The sequence below is a fragment of the Hyperolius riggenbachi genome, chromosome 3 (assembly GCF_040937935.1).
Source record: "Hyperolius riggenbachi isolate aHypRig1 chromosome 3, aHypRig1.pri, whole genome shotgun sequence".
Taxonomy (NCBI): domain Eukaryota; kingdom Metazoa; phylum Chordata; class Amphibia; order Anura; family Hyperoliidae; genus Hyperolius; species Hyperolius riggenbachi.
Window position 1 is genome coordinate 282190896 of NC_090648.1, and position 15468 is coordinate 282206363.

The window sequence follows — 15468 nt, forward strand, 5'->3', positions numbered from 1 at the left end:
CAGCCTGGGGTCCATTTACCCTATGCAGGTTGCATGTAAAGAAATGCACTGCACAGCACAGGGACAGCACAAAGCCTGAACTGTGCTATGCTTTTCCATGGGACCATTCACATCTGTCTTTTGTAGTGGTGTCCAAAATGCTAAAATACTGTAGCATGCAATGTCATGATGAACAGTTTGCATATTTTAAATGCAATGCATTTCTTTGGAGATGGCTAAGCTCTATGTTTTCATCAGTCTTATTGCAGATGTCTATGACACATTTCCTGGCTTTGTAATAGTTATTCTGCAGTATTCTGCAAATACTGGAATTATTATTTAACCCCTTGAGGACCGCAGTCTTAAACCCCCCTAGTGATCAGGCCATTTTTTACTAAATAGGCCAATGCAGCTTTAAGGCCTCGCTGCAATGATGCACAACTCAGCACACAAGTTATCACCCCCCTTCCTTTTCTGCCCACCAACAGAGCTTTCTGTTGGTGGGCTGTGATTGCTCCCCCAATGTTTATTTATTTTTTAAAAAATATTTGTTTATTTTTTAATAAAGTTCTCTATTTTTTTAAACCCTCCCTCCCCCCACCAATTAGCATGATCGGCTGTCATAGGCTGAAGCCTATGACAGCGGAACACTTTTCTGCCGCCCAGGCCGGCAGCCATGTCACACAGCTATCCCCAGTACAGCGCTGCCTTAGATCGCAGTACTGTACAGTGTTATTAGATTGCCGCTAGGAGGCTGATAAAGCGAAGCTCCATCATTCAAGCAGGGATGCGCGCGATCCCCTGCAATCTCCGTTGCTAGCACTTCACGCCAATTGGCGTGGAGCGGTCCTGGGGCTACCGCGCTACTCACGCCAATCGGCGTGGAGCAGCCCTTAGAGGGTTAAAGGACTTGTCTGGATTCTTCAACAACTAGGCATACATATAATCCCACATTGCCATTTCTCTCCTGCAGCAAGGCATGGGCACTGTAACTTTGGGAACAGACCTACTGATCGTCTTCAGCATTAAGATGTCTGTCCATCCAGACAACAAAACAACTATATACTTTAAAATAAATGTTGGCTTGCATATGTAGTAAACAATTGCTTTATTTTTGTATAATTTTTTCATGATAATGAGAAATGTCGAAGCACTAATTGCTTTATAAGTGTCCTCCCCTGCTGCTGCTACCTGAACTGCTTTTTTCTGCCTCTAGCTTGCTTTTGAAGAGAGTCACAGGAATGGATGCAGATACATAGATTCAACTGTTAATGTTATTTCTTGCTGCATTTCAGTTTTGTTTAGTTGGGCTGTTATCTGATGAGATTTTGAAATTTTGATTTTAAAACCCCAGAAAACCTAGTTTTAGATGTTTTTGCTGATGTATGTTATAATTACCTTAAAGTGCACCTGTGCTCAAATTCAGTTCAAAACGTAAATACTTACCTAAGAAGAGGGAAGCCTCTGGATCCTATAAAGGCTTCCCAGGCCGGCCCCTGGTCCCCTGTCACCGAGCGCAGACCCCCCAGAAAATGACCAACTAGAGCTTTTTGGTAGGAACCTCTTCAGGCATGAGCACCTGCGCAGTAAGCTGGGCCCGCTAGTACAGGCGCGGTAATGCTCATGAGGGAGTAGCACGGCTGCACTCCTGCCAGATAGGAGCACAGCCTGGATGTGCAGGAGGGCTCCAGGCAGTGGCAGAAGACTGGATGACGGCATGGAAAGCCTCCGGAGGATAATTAGTCCTTAGGTATGGATTTGCTATTAGAACATTTTTATGTCTTGGGTTCTCTTTAAAAAAACAAAACAAAACTGGAAACTGTCCATCCACTTTAAGGAAGAACTGAAACAAGAAGTGGGGAAAATCTTCTCAAGCAGATGGCAACAAAGCCTGATACGATTTTGTAACCCTTCTGTAAAAAGGTGCATTTTTATTGCTACCTGAGTACTTATTTTGAAGATTAACAGTACAGTGAGTCAATAACTGAGGACAATCTCCCCAAAGATAACTCAATAAAATTGGGTTAGTCAAGATAATGCTTATAGCTTCACAATGATTGAACTAGCTTGTGACTGAATGTGACCGGTAGAGGACCCTCTAAGTACAAGCCCCAAATAGTACGTTACTGCCTATCCTGATCTCCAAAATTGTGGGTGTTCTTAGAGGCTGTTGAGGTTCTTCTGTTCATCTGAATGCTGATAAACTTCATACCTACTCAGCTCAATCCCCTCTGACTCTTTCTGAATCAGGATAATACAATTTATTGGCTAACTTAAAACACTACGGAGTAAGCTTTCGGCTATTCAACCTTCAAACCTTCAGATTTAAATCCTGTATGCAGACAGTTTGTTGGGGCACACAGCTATTTCGTCAAAAGCGGATACATAGTTTTTTTTTGGAAACATAACTTACAAGTCATTAAAGGATACCAGACCCGAAAGAAGGAGGAAGGACGGATGGAACAGGTATGTTAGGGGAGCTGTGCTGATGCCCACTGCTCCCCCCGTTCTCCTCTACCCCCTCCTTTCTTACCTAAAGACCCCCCCCCGGCAGCCTCTTCCGGGTCGCTGGGAGGCGGGATCATTGCGCCTGCGCTGGCCCGGCTGCGTGCGTCCTAGAGCACACACCCACTGGTGGGAGTGCACTGCGCATAACATCATGACTACGTCCTGCGCATGTGCAGAGCACTCCCAGCTGCAGGTACGTGATCTAAAAGGCACGCAGCCGGGCCAGCACCTGCCGACTGAAGTAATGTAGACCTGCGCACTGAAGTAATGTAGACATTATATGCGAACATGTAACAACAACTAGTGCATATGCAGGCAGCAACAATTTGTAAACATTTTAGACTACTACACTAGTTTGTTTCGAGTTAATAAACTGAGGCCACAATTGCCAAAGAAAGTCTCAGACATAGCTTCAAGCATCAAGACAATAGAGAGTCCACTTACCAACCAACAGCTCAATGTAACCATCCCATGGCTGTGTGGATCCAAACCGTTGCCTGCGCTAGGAGACTGCCAACTTAAGACATTTACTTCCCCTCCCCTTATGGAAGAAACCTTCATTTGACCCCTATGTACTCTTAGGCTACTGGTCGGGTACTTTTCTTTCATAGGCCTCCACACTGCTTGAACATCTTTATAGCAGACCAATAATTATTTGTTTGATCTGAATTTGACCTTCCACCACCACCAAACAAAAACAGCACTTACAAATGTGGACAATGCTCTCATGAGAACCCAATCACAAGGTCACATTTTCCTCCTCTTTCTCCTTGATCTTTCCTCGCCATTTGATATGTACTACCCTTCTCTTCTCCATACTTTGCATTTTGACTTATCTACTCCTTCTTCCCCTTCCCTTCAAAATGTAGTAACATTAGGAAAGTAAATCATTTCTTGGTGGGTTGCAATTGCAGCACATGTATTCACACATTTGTAAAAAAAAACAAAAAAAAAACGAACATACCTGTGTAGGACCAATCTATTTCTTCAATTAATTTTCGCTGCTGTCTGTATCCAGAAACCAAACCTGCAGATAAAGACACAGATTTAATATAATAAGCATTGACTGCATCCATAAAGCATGCAAACATATTGATTCCTGGTGGAACTGTTAGGACTTGTTCACACTAAAAAACCTTTTTAAGTGCTTTGTGATTTTAAAAGCTCTTGCTAATGTTATCCTATGTGTGTGTTCACACTGGAGTGATGTGATTTTGTAAAAATCCCCCATAGCATTGCATTAGCAAGCACTTTTCAAAATCACTAGCGCTTAAAAAGATCTTGTAGTGTGACCAAGCTCTTACACTCGGATCTCAAAAAGCAAACTGCAATTGCCCAACAATTGCGATTTTGGGGCACAAAATTAATCGATTTTTTGGGATTTGCGATTCTGGTTCAAGAAAACGAGAATCATATTCTGCAGCATTTTGGAGTTGATTGGAATGTGATACTCGTGATAATGATCGCTTAGGGATACAAATGTCATAGCGCTTTGCTGATCACCAGTAATCTGATCGATAACATGACAGTTTGTTGTTAACAAACCTTTCCAAACCGCCACAATTATCGAATTGGAAGGTTAATCGTTTGCTAAAATTGGACCATTAATGGCCACCGTTAAATGCACCTTCTCAGAGAAGCAATGATGACTTCCACCAGACATATTTTAATAAATAAATTACCTTGTTAAACAGGTTGTCTAGCATAATGAAAGTGGGGAACACCATTCTCATTAGTGACATTTATTGATGCAAATACATCTATGTTTATTAGCATCCTGTCTGATGCCTGCAGGCAACCAGAACTAAGTCAATCACAATAGTGACAACTGGAGAAACCCCTACTAAGGGAAGACTATAATTTCCAATACGTATTATAATATTTGATTAATCAGAGAATTAAGTCATGTAAAATAAGTGTCTGTGAGGAGAGGAGGTCACAAATAAACCTTAATCCAATCTCGACTACTCAGAATTTATTCTTTCCCCACAACTACCAGATTCAAGTTCTGAACACTTTTAAAAATGCAGTTTTACAGTAAATATGGCTAATAGCTAAATGGAATCAATCCTTGTTAACCACAAGTTGATACATTCAGGCTTCTGTTTCTTCACTGTAAGCTATGCTGTCCCAGCTTACCAGCTGGGAACTCTCTGGTTGCTACGACAACACATCTACTTTTCCATTTCCTTGCAGCTCTTTTGTAAGAGGAACACTGTAACATACTGTATAATACATATTTATTATCAAGTAACGCTATTAAAATGCCGCTTGATTAAAAACCTTTATTTTAGTCACAGATGGTGTCCAATGGGCTCCATCATCTGCTGTTTTCTTACATTTTGTACAAATTCCATTTGCAGTGGAACTTTCTGACTATGGTGTTTCAGCACACCTTTTAGTCTGCTCCTTCTGCCATCATCTGAACATATGACACATGGGCCCGATGCTATAGAGAAAGAAAATTCACTTAGTGTGTGTTTCTTCATAAAGGATGCTTGAGGTGAGGGATATAGAGGCTGCCATATTTATTTTATTTTTAACCACTTCACTCCAAAGCGGTTTTTACCCTAACGGACAAGAGCGATTTTCACCTTTCAGTGCTCATCCCTTTCATTTGCCAATAGATTAATCACTACTAATCACAATGAAATGATCTATATCTTGTTTTTTCACCACCGATTAGGCTTTTTGGGGTTATTATTTGTTTTCAGTAATTACTTTATTTTCCATGCACTTTAAATGGAAAAACAAGGAAAAAATGAAAAAAAATACACTATTTCTCCAATTCCATCCCCTATAGTTTTAATATAAACACTGCTACTGTGCATAAAACCCACACATTTTATTTGCCTATTTGTTCTGGTTATCACAAGATTTTAATTATGTCCCTAGTACAAAGTATGGTGACAATATAATATTTGGAAATAAAGGTGTATTTTTTCTTTGGTGGATTTAATTTTCACTATTTTCACGTGCATGGGAATGCATGTGCACGTGGGGGAGCGCGCACGCACACAGCGGCAGCAGCACTGTCTGACTTATAAAAACGTCCTAGAGCCATTAAGAGGCTCTAGCAGGACGTTTTTATAAGTCAGCTTGTCGTTAAGTGGTTAATGATGCCAGTTGCCTGGCAGTCCTGCTGATCTTTCATGCATCAGTAGTGTCTGAATTACACACTTGAAACATGCTTGTTCAGGGCCTATGGCTAAAAGTATTAGTGGTAGAGGATCATCGGAACAGCCAGGCAAGTTGTATGGTTTAAAAGGAAATAAACATGGCAGTCTCTATGTCCCTTTCATTTCAGGTGTCTTTTAAGCAACCAATCAGACCCTACAGGGTTTAAAAAGCACTGAAAAAATAATGAGACTAATTAGCTTTTTTAAGAGAAAACAGGTAGAGGAAAAAACTCTCTTTGCAGCATAGGCCTATGGGATACAGGCATAAGATTCATACGCTTTACAAAAGAACCCATTAAGTGATATAATTCCCCAGCAACCTCCAAAAATAGACATCATTTTGGGAGGACCGACTCTTTCATGTGCATTATTACTGTAGAAAGGCGAGGGTGTGATCCGTTCTGCTTATTAACACCCTGGTTATTCTAGCCAGGAAGGAACATGAGCTGATTATGAATGGTACATTTTGCAATATCCGCCACTTTCACAAAAGACATATAAACCTGACACCTAGTATGCATCATTGTTTGCCTTGTTAAATGGTAATAATCTACAAAAGTTACAGGGGTGTGGGCAATATGACTGTGCAGGACAGGTCATCACACCTAGCACGAGGCTAGGCTAAATAATTAACTGAGCTTCTGTGATGACTAAAGCACTCTTACATGTCTAAAGACTAAATACCATGGCTGAGACATGCCTGTCCGTAAACTTAATCTGCTGCTTGTTTTTTCCATCCGCTTTCGTGTCTGCATCCTGTTTTCTTTACAGTACTTGCCTTCCCTTCAAGGCACTTTACTCACATGCCTCTTTACCTAGCTTATGCCTCTTTACCTAGCTTCTAGACAGTAGTGTGTGTGCAGAGCTTCTCTTGCACAGTATCGCCTGACCCACGGAATCCCTTCAGTAGTGATGATGATCGGAATCAGCTTACTATTAACAATTCAAAATTCAATTGATTCCGTATAATTATTTGTAACTTCACATAAGATTTTGGGTAATTTTTGTGTAATTTTGTGCCGACTTTAGCAGTGAATAGGAAAGCCCCCAAACATGCTATTGACACCAAAATTGCTACATATGTTAAGAAAAGTTACTAGTGAGCACAAGGGGCACTACAGCAAAAAACTGTAAAATTTAAAATATGTGCAAACACATACAAATAAGAAGTACATTTTTTTCCAGAGTAAAATGAGCCATAAATTACTTTGCTCCTATGTTGCTGTCACTTACAGTAGGTAGTAGAAATCTGACAGAAGTGACATGTTTTGGACTAGTCCATCTCTTCATAGGGGATTCTCAGCAAGGCTTTTATTCTTTATAAAGAGATTCCTGAAAAAGGATTTAAACAATGATGCTGGCCAGCTTCCCTGCTCCCTACACAGTTTTTTGGCAGTTGGACAGAGCAACTGCAATTCACTAAGTGCTTTTGAAAATAAATATATCCCTGAGAATCCCCTATAAAGAAATGGACTAGTCTGTACTTCTTATTTGTATGTGTTTGCACATATTTTAAATTTTACAGTTTTTCACTGCAGTGCCCCCTTAAACAAATATTTTTTCACAAAGTCCATGTAGTTTTTGAGAACATCGATTTTAAAAGTGCAAAGAAAATTGGTTTTAAATCTTTTCTCAAAAACTATAAGGTCTTTTTGAAAAAACATTTTTTTTGCGCTCATCACTAAATTACCTTTCAGGCAATGGATCAATTTCCCAGTTGACAACCAGTGAATTGGAAGTACAAAAACAACCCACACACTTGCAATTCCTCTTCGAACAGATCTTATGTTCCAAGAAAGGATCACTGTGGTTTCCTGTTTCCTGCTATAACATATGCAGCAGAATTAATCAACATTTACTAGCACACCTGATAAATCCTTATATGAAATTATTATTATTAGTGGCTTCCAGCTGTTCCACAGAAGAATTCACTTTCGATCTACAGACAATCTAATACTGGCTGGAAAGTACAGTACATGGAATTCATCCAAGATTCTTTTTAAAATGTATCGGTATGTAAGTAAGCATGTGTTCATACCAACACAACATCAAATTTACTTCAACTCACATGGACAGGAAGGACGGGTTGTGAGAACTTCACATATCATCGTATCCAGTTTATCATTTACTGCTCTGCCACATTCAAAAATGTTTTCAAACAGTGTTTCTGATTCACAGTGGTAATACTACTTATACAGTCATTAAAATTAAAATAATCAAAAGAGCATCTCAGTCACTTTATAAGCTAGCACTTCTTTTCTCACTTGCAATGGCAAACAAGCAACTCTTATTAATTACGTAACACTAAAAAAAGAACAAAACAAAAAAATAACAAAAAATGAACTAACTTTTTGTTTGGAAGTTGACGACCCCCCAGCCAGGGCCAGTCTAAGCCACACAGAGGCCCTAAGGCAAAAGTAACTTGGACCCAACCCCATGAAAGTCAGCTCCTGCGGTCCCTGCGCTGCAGGAACCCCCTAGGTTACCTCTCCTGACTGTTCCCAGTAGCCTACATTCAGTAGATCAGCTCCCTTGAAATCTCTCACCTGTCCCAGCATCTGCTCCGTCCCAATCTCCGTCTTCAGCCCAGTTGCCTGCATCTTCTCCATCCGGCACATGTTATGTGTAAATCACATGCATCGGGCATAGAGACCAGGCAGGCAGCATGGCTGAAGAGATCGGGAAAGAGCAGGCGCAGAGACAGGTGAATTGTTTAAAGGCAGCTGAACTACCAAACATGCGGGGCCATGGGGAGGAGTTGGGGAAGGCCACTTGATGGGTCCAGTGGCGCAGGGGCCCCAGGGGCAGTCGGGCCCTGGGGCAATTGCCAGCTTTGCCTAAAAGGCAGTGCCGGCCCTGTCCCCAGCTTGTTTACAATGCACAGTTCAAAAGCCAGAATCCGTGTACTGGGGTGAGTTAGTGTAAATCGCCAGGGCTTAGTAACACATCTGGGAAGACTACATTAATGCTGAACGATAGTTACTGGTTTTGGAGGCACATATGCCATCATCCAGATGTCTTCTTTAGGGAGGCCTTGCTTAGCTTAGCAAAACAATGCCAAAATGTACTCGACATATATAACAACCGCATGACTTTGAAGTACATAAGCATGGCTTTGAAGTAGAGAGAGTTCAGGTATCAGACTCACCTGTCACTCATTAAAAACAGTTTGAACATTATGAAAAGAAAAATATAAGAAAGGAAAACTGAATTGTCAAACAGCTGGAAACCTATGTCAGTGAAACCTTTTGAAACCCTGTAACATACACACTAAGGTGGCCATCTGAAGACAACTACCACTGCCCTAAAGCCTTTCTAGTAGTTGCTTGACACTGGCGAGCCAAAGAGTCTGAATGCATTTTCTTTTTACTACTTTACCTGATATATTTAAAACAAAAACATTTTCTGCATCAACCTCATAAGAAAGACTGCTTCCTTAAGAAGCAAATCACATCACATTTATGAAGTTTATGGCTCGCCATAGTCTTTGCATATCTCTCCGGTTGGATAGTGGCATTCCCTTAAATAATAATCATTGTTTTTTGTCTGTAAGCAAGTTCAGAGAGTGCTTTAATGTCCAGTAGAGCACTGAATATACACAGTAGAATCAGTATTTTGTGCTTCTCCTCTGCATGTATACACCCATGACTTTGTGTTTGCGTGTGCTACATACACACCTATAGGTTTTTCCAGCTGCATATCTGTCACTTCCAAGAAAATCTCAAGGACTACTGAATCATTATTGCCATGGATTATATTAATTGACTATTTATATTTTTGCAAGACATCAGATATTATGAGTGAACACCCTGCAGTATCTTTAGGTCACATGGAGAAATTAGGTCATGATCACAAATACCGTATATTAACCACTTCACCACTGAGAGGTTTTACCCCTTGAACACCAGAGCAATTTTCACCTTTCAGCGCTCCTTCCATTCATTCGTCTATAACTTTATTATTACTTATCGCAATGAAATGAACTAGATCTTGTTTTTTCCGCCACCAATTAGGCTTTCTTTAGGTGGGACATTATGCTAAGAATTATTTTATTCTAAATGTGTTTTAATGGGAAAATAGGAAAAAATGTGGGAAAAAATTATTATTTTTCAGTTTTCGGCCATTATAGTTTTTAAATAAAGCATGCTACTGTAATTAAAACCCATGAAATGTATTTGCCCATTTGTCCCGGTTATAAAACCGTTTAAATTATGTCCCTATCACAATGTTTGGCGACAATATTTTATTTGGAAATAAAGGTGCATATTTTTCAGTTTTGCATCCATCCCTAATTACAAACCCGCAGCTTATAAAGTAACAGTGTTATACCCTCTTGACATAAATATTTTAAAAGTTCAGTCCCTAAGGTAACTATTTATGTGTTTAATTACAAAAAAAAAAAATTGGGGAGCGTGGGAGGTAATGAGTTAATTTATTGTGTAAATGTAATGTTTGTATATGTAAAATGCTTTAGTGTGTAGTTTTACTATTTGGCCACAAGATGGCCACAGTGTGTTTGTTTACATGCGACCTGCTTACAGGAAGCAGTAGGAGGCTGAGAAGATCACAATGATCGCGCTGTTTCTAATAGAAGCAGCAGATCATTGCGGGGGCTTAGATCAACGAACGGGAATGGATTTTCCCGTTCATTGATCTCCGGGCGAGCAGGCGGCGGCGTGCACGAGCGGCGGGTGCGCGCGCACGAGCGGCGGGAGCACGGACAGCGGCGGTAGCGCGGAAGGTACGGATTTATTCGTCCCTGTTTTTTTTGGGGGGGAAAAAAGGGACGGAGAAATTCGTACCGCGGGGGGTTAAGTGGTTAAAGCAGTATTGTCACCATAAAAATCTAATTTCAACAGCAACTGGTCTGAGTGTATTAAGTGATAAAGATGCTAATCCTGCATTCAAAACTTGCAAAACTTTTTCTGCTGTTATGGTTTGTAGTTATCACATACTTTAGGAGCACTGGCCCTAGTGCCAAACAGTGCCAAATAGTTGAATGCTGGGAGTTCTTTTTATCTAGAATATATTCCTCCTCTTCCATTTATTTCCCTATCTAGCTGCTTATCAGAAACACCCTTTGATTACTTGTGTTTACAAGCAAGGCTGAGGTGACTCAGTGATTGGATGTGTAAATAAAAAAAAAGACAGTGCAGCTGTTAGTATACACCTCAGTGGGAGTGTCTGAAGACTCTAGGAGGAGGGCAGCTAATGAATACACAATAAACAAGAGAAGGGAGGGGGGAAACAAGAGTCAGGGAGGATATGATGTCAGCATTAGCTTGGCAAGATGGCCACTGCCTAGAATAGGATTTTCTGCTTTTCCTTTATAAAATTCACAGGAATCATTACGTGGATAGCACAATACATCTGTTATGTAAGTAGAAGTAGTATTTATCTACTTATATATGTGTTTTTTATTTCTAGGTTAGCATGGGTGTCCCTTGTTCTTTAAAGTAACACTGAAGCAGAATTGTAAAATTTGACAGCCTCCAATACTGAACTATAGCACAAGCCAGAGTATTATTATTATTTAGTATTTATATAGCGCCAACATTTTCTTCACTACTGAGCTGGAGCGCGTTGGGGTCATGCATGCAGCCAAGTCATGCATGTACTGAAGAGCATGGACGTCCCGATTACCAGGCCAGGTAGTGGCAGAACGGAGTGGCCGGTGAGTGACACCATGGACCTTATGGGGCTGGAGGAAGCCCCAGGTAAGTATAAATACCCCCTATTCTTTAATCGCAGGTTTCCTTTAAAATGGATTCAGGTTAAGAACAAACCTAAAGTCCCTATATCGTTCCCTAACCAGGGAATAACTGTAGTTTCCCCCTTTGCTGCTATTACAGCCCCATTCGTCCAGTAAGGTTTTCCACAGACATTAGAGTATATCAGTAAGGCAATGCACATTGTATTATGACCACATTAAAGCCAGAATGTTCTGCAACACCCATAACAATCTTCTGCTGGATTTTCTTTCCCCACTTCTTATTCAACATGTAAAGAAATAACACGTTTACTTACAGGACACATTGATAGTAGAACCATTTATACTACATTGTAGCTCTTGGCGACATGTAAGAGTAAAGTGAATATATCAAAGAGAAGAGATGTAGCTAAAAATATACAACCAGGATGCCTAATTTGAAAAGGTCTGCTGTTCCCATGTCCCAGTTTCTTTGTTACACATCGGACTTTTATGTCTGAAATTGTAACTGCATTATTGAAGTGGTATTGCTTCGTGTATCCAGCAGAGCTCAGCAAGTTAGAGCATGAAAGAGAGACACAAAACTGGCAAACACATTACAGCAGGTGCGCTGTGCTCTCCTGTATTGCTGTACATTTTTCTATCCATTTTAGGGAAATCAAAGCCATTTGTTCACTAAGACATTCAGGCTGTTTGCAGAGTCTTTCTAAACCTAATTCTACTCATACATAAAAATTTCGGCTGAGTTATAATTCAATCACGCGCATGCACACTAAATAATAATTAAAGCCAATCACAGTATTAGACTCTTTGTTGATATTATATCATGTAATCCTCCGCACACGCTGCTGTCACAGGGAAATGTCTGCCTTGCACTGTGCTGTCAGTGTAACCACAGGAAGAAGAGAGCAGACAGATGACTTCCTTATTTGAGCCATGCCAATGCATTCATAGATTCCCACTCAATAAGGCCACCCTATAGATCCCTCTCTGATCTGAGAAATGTCTCTGGGAGATAAGCCTGGTACACACTTTCAGTTATGATTGAAACAATCTAACAACAAAAGATCTTGATCAAGCAGGGGAAGGACAGAAGCAGTGATAGACCGATGGCTCATAGCACTACACTGCATTCAGGAGCGCAACGCTGCGGTTTAATACATTTCCTATAGATTTTATGCTGAAATCTGTTCAGTATCTATGGGCATTGCGTGGAGGGATTCAGAACAGAGAGGAATCTATGGCCCGCTACACACTTTTAAGTATGATTGGCCAATCACTGACCAATTTTACCACCTGCGTAACCATTTAGTATGAGGGTCAACAGATACTGAATACTAGGAGCAGATTGTGTAGGTAAACCTTCATACTAAAGGAGGTGGTTAAATTAGTCAGTGATTGGCCAATCATAATTAAATGTGTGTACTAGGCCATAGATTCCTCTCTGTTCTGAATCCCTCCATGTTGTTAGATTGTTGAAAATCGATCAAAGCTATGATCGATCTGACATGTTTCGGGAATATACAGTGGCTTGCAAAAGTATTCAGCCCCCTTGAAGTTTTCCACATTTTGTCACATTACTGCCACAAACATGAATCAATTGTATTGGAATTCCACGTGAAAGACCAATACAAAGTGGTGTACACGTAAGAAGTGTAACAAAAATCATACATGATTCCAAACATTTTTTTACAAATCAATAACTGCAAAGTGGAGTGTGCGTAATTATTCGGCCCCCTTTGGTCTGAGTGCAGACAGTTGCCCATAGACATTGCCTGATGAGTGCTAATGACTAAATAGAGTGCACCTATGTGTAATCTAATGGCAGTACAAATACAGCTGCTCTGTGACGGCCTCAGAGGTTGTCTAAGAGAATCTTGGGAGCAACAACACCATGAAGTCCAAAGAACACACCAGACAGGTCAGGGATAAAGTTATTGAGAAATTTAAAGCAGGCTTAGGCTACAAAAAGATTTCCAAAGCCTTGAACATCCCACAGAGCACTGTTCAAGCGATTATTCAGAAATGGAAGGAGTATACCTACCAAGACAAGGCCGTCCACCTAAACTCAAAGGCCGAACAAGGAGAGCGCTAATCAGAAATGCAGTCAAGAGGCCCATGGTGACTCTGGACGAGCTGCAGAGATCTACAGGTCAGGTGGGCTAATTTCATCATAGGACAACTATTAGTTGTGCACTGCACAAAATTGGCTCTTATGGAAGAGTGACAAGAAGAAAGTCATTGTTAACAGAAAAGCATAAGAAGTCCCGTTTGCAGTTTGCCACAAGCCATGTGGAGGACACAGCAAACATGTGGAAGAAGGTGCTCTGGTTGGATGAGACCAAAATGGAATTTTTTGGCCAAAATGCAAAACGCTATGTACAGCAGAAAACTAACATTGCACATCACTCAGAACACACCATCCCAACTGTCAAATATGGTGGTGGCACCATCATGCTCTGGGGTTGCTTCTCTTCATCAGGGACAGGGAAGCTGGTCAAAGTTGATAGGAAGATGGATGGAGCCAAATACAGGGCAATCTTGGAAAAAAACCTCTTGGAGTCTGCAAAAGACTTGAGACTGGGGCGGAGGTTCACCTTCCAGCAGGACAACGACTCTAAACATAAAGCCAGGGCAACAATGGAATAGTTTAAAACAAAACATATCCATGTGTTAGAATGGCCCAGTCAAAGTCCAGATCTAAATCCAATCGAGAATCTGTGGCAAGATCTGAAAACTGCTGTTCACAAACGCTGTCCAACTAATCTGACTGAGCTGGAGCTGTTTTGCAAAGAAGAATGGGCAAGGATTTTAGTTTCTAGATGTGCAAAACTGGTAGAGACATACCCTAAAAGACTGGCAGCTGTAATTGCAGCAAAAGGTGGTTCTACAAAGTATTGACTCAGGGGCTGAATAATTACGCACACCCCACTTTGCAGTTATTGATTTGTAAAAAATGTTTGGAATAATGTATGATTTTTGTTCCACTTCTCACGTGTACACCACTTTGTATTGGTCTGTCACGTATTCCAATAAAATTGAATCATGTTTGTGGCAGTAATGTGACAAAATGTGGAAAACTTCAAGGGGGCCGAATACTTTTGCAAGCCACTGTATTTATGGTAGATTAGCTCATAATGATTGAATCTGAAAGGAATCAAAGGGGGAAATCTATAAGTGTATGGCCTTCTTTATATTGGTTTGAGAGAAGAGAAGGGGAAAGCATGGAGCTAACCACAACAACGGCTATGTTGCATACATTACGGACTTGCGTGAATCATGGGATTGGCTGGAGAGAATTACATTTACAGCATAGTAACATAATTTGATTTACAGAATTCATTTGTTCATTGAGTTCACACTCCTTCTTGAATTTCTTTATCAACATGTGGATATTTACTATTGGAAAAGAAATACATTCTCCAACCAACATATTAGATATGAAGAATATGACACAGCAGATGACACCTTTTGTGGGGCTTAAAGGCTGTAAATGAGTTATCCCCATGGGTTCTTCATTTGGGCACAAGTGCTTGACTATGTAATAACTGAAACACCAGCTATTAAGTTTTCAGGGGTGCTTAAGATATCAAATAATAAGAGATGAAGCACTGGTGGTTATCAATATTTGAGCCCCTGGTGCTTAGAATTTGTGCTGGAAATGGAGAGAAATGAAGGCAAGTATCAGTCAGGCAGGGTTAGGATGCTGTAATTAGGTGTAAGGAATGGGATTGGGTCAGGAAGGGTTAAAAGTGCTCATATGTTACCCAATTTGTGCCATCGATGTTTGGCCGCTTTGATCATAGAGATTAAATCTGGCAGAGATTGATGCCATGACATGGGTGTCTGATCAATCATTTTAATCAATGTCTCTCTGCATCAATGAAAACGGTATGCTGGAAAGATCTCGCTTGAAAGGGCTTGGTTGGGTGCGCCGTAATAGTGGCATTTTATATTTCAATGAGTGAAGGACCCAATGAACCCCCGGCCGGTCTCTCATCCGCCGCCAAGCACAACGTGTCCCCTCCATGGGCCTGGGGCAGGTGTGGAAGCAGAACAACTGTCTACTGGCGAGAGTCCTCGTTTCATGTG

General features: G+C 40.7%; 1 protein-coding gene across 5 annotated transcripts in view; it reads right to left on the bottom strand.

Moving 5' to 3' along the window:
- PTPRZ1 (protein tyrosine phosphatase receptor type Z1) overlaps nucleotides 1-15468 on the bottom strand; it is a 269913-nt gene that overhangs the window by 186233 nt on the left and 68212 nt on the right. For 4 of the 5 annotated variants that reach the window (XM_068276398.1, XM_068276399.1, XM_068276401.1 and 1 more), the window contains exon 2: nucleotides 3452-3514. In XM_068276398.1, the coding sequence (XP_068132499.1) occupies nucleotides 3452-3514 (63 nt within the window). Of the gene's footprint in view, nucleotides 1-3451; nucleotides 3515-6899; nucleotides 7002-15468 lie in introns of those variants that run through there. The other variant, XM_068276400.1, reaches the window with a different exon arrangement.